Genomic DNA, 4,327 nt, shown 5'->3' with positions numbered 1-4,327 from the left:
AGGGCCGCACAGGAGCATGCAGCGACGGAGCTGTCGCAGCCGGTATTTGTAAGCTAAATTTTGAGGAGCTCCCCCTTCCTTCAAATGGCACCCTCCGAGGCAGAGGTGACACAGGAACTCTCCCACCACCGAAGGCAGCAGCTGCCTTCCATGAAGATGGCCAGAGACTGAAGTTCCACGTCTCTGGCCAGAAATCTGCCACTGGCACAAATACTGCTCTGGAACAGGCGCTTTCCCCACTCGTTTCTACTGCTTAATCCTTCGGTTCTTACGAGGTCTCCAACCCTTGCTGACTCATCTTCCTCTTCAGCAGCAGGGAACAGTCTCAGAGGTACGAGCGACTGGTAGGGGCTGGGAGGACGCCAGTGCTGGCCAAAATGTAGCTGAAGGTTTTAGGACCATCCACGGAAGGGGGAAACGAGCGGCCAAATGCCACTGAAAGAAAAAAGGGGGCAAGGAGGGCATAAAGAAGTATTTTTTGCACCGCCACGGCTCATCGATACCGCATGCTCACCCCTCTCTGACAGCAACCAGGACAGGGAATGACAGAGGAACCTTCCCCTCCGGGCAGGGGCACGGAAGCAGAGGCTGAGAGCAGGAAAGGCCGCAGGGTGGGAGGGGAAGGCGCTGCTCTGCGGAGCCGAGCTACAGGGAAGGGGAGAGGAGTCCGAGACCCCCATAGTCTCCCTCTGCACAAAGAGCACGTGCTGTTCCTCCTCCCACCACTCCTCGGCATCAAGAGAGGGACGGCAGGCCACAAAATGCTGGAATCGTACTCCCCCCACTGCCAAGGTGGACAAGGACACAAAACGGAGGCAAAAGGCACTTTCTCGGGGCCTTTGCTGATGGCTTGGACCCAAAATATGCGGAGGGACAGCTAAGGGGTTTTCCAGTACGGCACTACAGCTGAGTGTGTCCTACCACATCCTTTGCATCAAGACTGTTTTACTACGCACCACCCATCGCTTTTCACTGAAGTCAGAGCTCCGGAGCCTGGGAGCAGCAGCTGGAGGCTGCGATGCAGAGACAGCCTCCCCCTCTGCTCACACCCTCCTTTGGAGAACAGTAGGGAAGAAACTTATGTCCAGGGATCCTTCTCACGAAGACAATGGACACCTCTTTTTTTGCTAAGGATCACCGCCATCAACAACACAAACCAGAAGTCGTTCTTGAGGCTCTTCACCCCGAACTACTTCCTCCTTTGATGCCTTCTCATTCTTTAGCTGGCCCCAACTACCCAGCCCATCTGCTGGTCACCAGCCTGGCACATTGCACCACGCTCTCGCACAGCGTGAGCCTTCAGTCTAACCTCTGCCTGGTCAATCCACCACACTGGTCCAAGGTGTCCTGACTGCGGCTCCTCAACTACAACCCCTGCCATCAGCCCTGGGCACCACCCAACACAGAAGAGATGCCCCCTTCTTGAGCCGTAACCTTTGCCTGTTGGATACACAGGGGTCTGCTGAGACAAGAGTCCACCTTTGCCCCTACCTACCACAGACTGGTAGCACTAACAAGTCCCAGGGAGTCCCCAGATGGGAAATCCAAAGGTGGCATCTATCTCTGGTAAAGACTGGATGGTGACTCCATTCTTGCTCTTGAAGTTATCACGGAAGAGGCTCCATTTAAATGTCACCTAACCCTGGCAAAGATGGAAACAGTCACGACTGCATTTGCTACGCTCCAGCACCCACTTCAGCACAGTATTAATGACTACCCAGTGAAGTAGGACAACATCCCTTTTCAGAAACAAAAATTAAACTCCCAACATGGATACTCTCCAACAGCCTAAGTGCCCTCATTTGCATTATGAATGTAGTTAAATACATACACAGTCTTCTCCTGTGGTACAACCTTCCTAAATGAATTCCAGTGATAGGAAAAACAGACCAAGAGGACCACCCTCCAATCCACCCAGAGGAGCTGTATCCAGACCGTGAGCCAACGAAATGGTGGCTGTGGGGACAGAGAATTTCTTTCTCCACTGGAGGTAATGCAAGCCTTCCAGTATCTGGATGGGCTGATGCTTCCTCCCCCATGAATTGATGACTTCTAGGTCTTCTCTGCATAAGAAAGCAAACACCTCTACCAATGCAGGTGCTGCAAAGCATCCATTTTCTAGCAGCTCGGTGATTACCACGGTCAAGGAGCAATATGGAAGCAGCCTTGCCGCAGGCAGTGCAGAAGGAGAGGGGAAGTGTGGAGGTGGACTCCAGGAAAAGGGCTCGACACACGCAGGCACAAGACAAACTTATCTGCTGCTTGCAGCAGGGAGATGAAGAACAAAGCTGTCCTGAGATAATGAGGCAAGATAAGGAGAGTCAATGTCAGAACAAGCCAAGGGTGTATTAAGTGAGAAGGGGCAGAAGGTCACGCCCCAGAGGGGAAGAAAACAATGACAGCAGCAGCTCTCTCTTGTTCAGCCACATCAGAAGACACAGGGCTGGAGCAACCCACAAAATCATTTGTGCTACAGAAACTATTATTTATTTGAGAGGTTTCAGCTGAGCTCTTGTCCAAACTACATATCCGTGACACTTCTTGCTCTTCCAGGAATGAAGGAAGGGAGCTGCCTTCCCAGAAGGGCAGAGGAAGGAGGAAAAAAAAAAAAAAAAAAAGACCAAGGCTTTATGAAAGAAAATTTATTGGTCAGACAGAATGACTTTGCCCCTTGCACTTCTTGTATCAGGCCATCATGAGGAAAAAGCTAACTGTTAAAAACCAAACACATATGGGCAAGTTGGCCTAGGGGTCATGGAAAACCACCCCAAGACAATGAAGAGTTGTGAAATACGTCTCTCTCCAGGCAGGAGGAGGGCAGCACGAAGCTCTCCAGGGGCTGCCTCAGTGACTGGTTAAGGGTTGAAGTGACAGTCCAGCCAGCCCCTCTCCCGCAGGTTCCGGCACATTTCCTGCACCCCTCCCCAGCACTGTACTTTTGAATTGATTCCATTAAGCCAGCAAAAAGGTGTTAAGTTAAAACTTAACCTCAATTTAAACTTAATTTACATGGCTTTGGCTTGCACCAGTAAGTTTACAAGGGCAAATCACAACCATAAAACAGTTTTTAAAACAGTAAAACATATCCATGCAGGACTCGAGCTCTTGTTCACCAAACTGGTTCTACCTATGTCAGTGCAACTTGGGTTTAAGATAAAGCCTTACGCCTCATTTTCACCTGAGGTACCACACCTTACCCTTCAGCCTGGATGCTTCTCCACAGCTTTAGTGCTAATTACCCATGCAGAGGGACTGCGGCCAGTTCATCCCTTCCGTTTCATTACACCAACATGATCAATTCTCAGCTCGGAAGCGAGGACAGTGTCGGAAACCCAAGTCCCAGCCACCTCGGGGAAAACCTCCAGGTGCCGTGGAAGGGCAGGATCCAGCAAAGAACACACCTGACAACTAACCTGAGACATGACAGCCTTTTGTTCCAGTGCATAGGGGTTAGTTCACCCTAAAAGACTTACGAACAAAAAACCCACAAACACATGTACATATACAATTAGAAAACATTTAATCCAGTATTTTAGAGACTTAAAAAAATAATTTATTTTTAAAATAATTTTGATGCGTGTGGCCTGCTGAGTTTCCAAGCATCCAGCCTGGCCAAGGCCAACCTTTCCCTCCCCCTCTTCATCATACTCCCCTCTCCCAACCACCGTAACCTTTTGTGCATGGTCCTGTTCCTAGACACATTCCGATGCACTCCAAGGAAAAGAAGAATGAGCAGCTCATTACAAGGAAAGACATTTCAAACATGTGGCTCAGCAAGATGCTTTTTCCAATTCCTTGGTGGTTTTTTTCCCCTCTCAGGATAAGCATGAACTCCTCAGTGTGCTCCCAGCCTCCCACCACTTCAGCAGTTTGCCGCTCGGGGCTCTCGCTTCCTGACCATGTCCTCTGCCAAGATGGGATCAGCGGCGTTCTTCCCACAAGCAGCAGGAAGGAACATTTTTGTTTACGCTGAAGTGTACTGCTCCCCTTCACTCTTCGGTCTCTCCGTTCCGCCACAGTGGACCTTTGAACATTTGCGCAGCAACATATTTTAGTGATATGCTCGAGGGCAGCCATACTCTCTGTTCTGGTTCATATCCCCAGGTTTTCGGCAAATGCTCAGCCCATTTGACGTGCCTGCAGCCAAGGCCGTCTTTTTAGCGCTTGTCCCATGTGGAGTTCCTTTTTGCCTTTGGCCATGTATTTGGCAGAGGGCTGGGCCACAGATGCCAAGTAAAGTGAGTTACCTAAATGTTATCGTAGGGAACTGCAAGGCCAATGTTGTAGTTGTAACCAGTCACTTCATCGTAGGAAGAGCGCGAAATAG

At 50.2% G+C, this 4,327-nt stretch overlaps 1 protein-coding gene across 1 annotated transcript in view; it reads right to left on the bottom strand.

Moving 5' to 3' along the window:
- Nucleotides 1–2,682: 2,682 nt before the first annotated feature.
- The window catches only part of FBXW8 (F-box and WD repeat domain containing 8), a 52,331-nt gene continuing 50,686 nt past the window's right edge, over nucleotides 2,683–4,327 (bottom strand). Inside the window, exon 13 of the mRNA XM_009320206.1 lies at nucleotides 2,683–4,327. This exon is cut by the window's right edge and continues 71 nt beyond it. Within this exon, the coding sequence (XP_009318481.1) occupies nucleotides 4,248–4,327 (80 nt within the window). The 3' untranslated portion in view covers nucleotides 2,683–4,247.

Source organism: Pygoscelis adeliae, unplaced genomic scaffold, assembly GCF_000699105.1.
Source record: "Pygoscelis adeliae isolate BGI_AS28 unplaced genomic scaffold, ASM69910v1 Scaffold483, whole genome shotgun sequence".
In the NCBI taxonomy this organism is placed as follows: domain Eukaryota; kingdom Metazoa; phylum Chordata; class Aves; order Sphenisciformes; family Spheniscidae; genus Pygoscelis; species Pygoscelis adeliae.
Note: the sequence above shows the minus strand (reverse complement) of the source record. Positions and strands in the feature narration are given on the sequence as shown.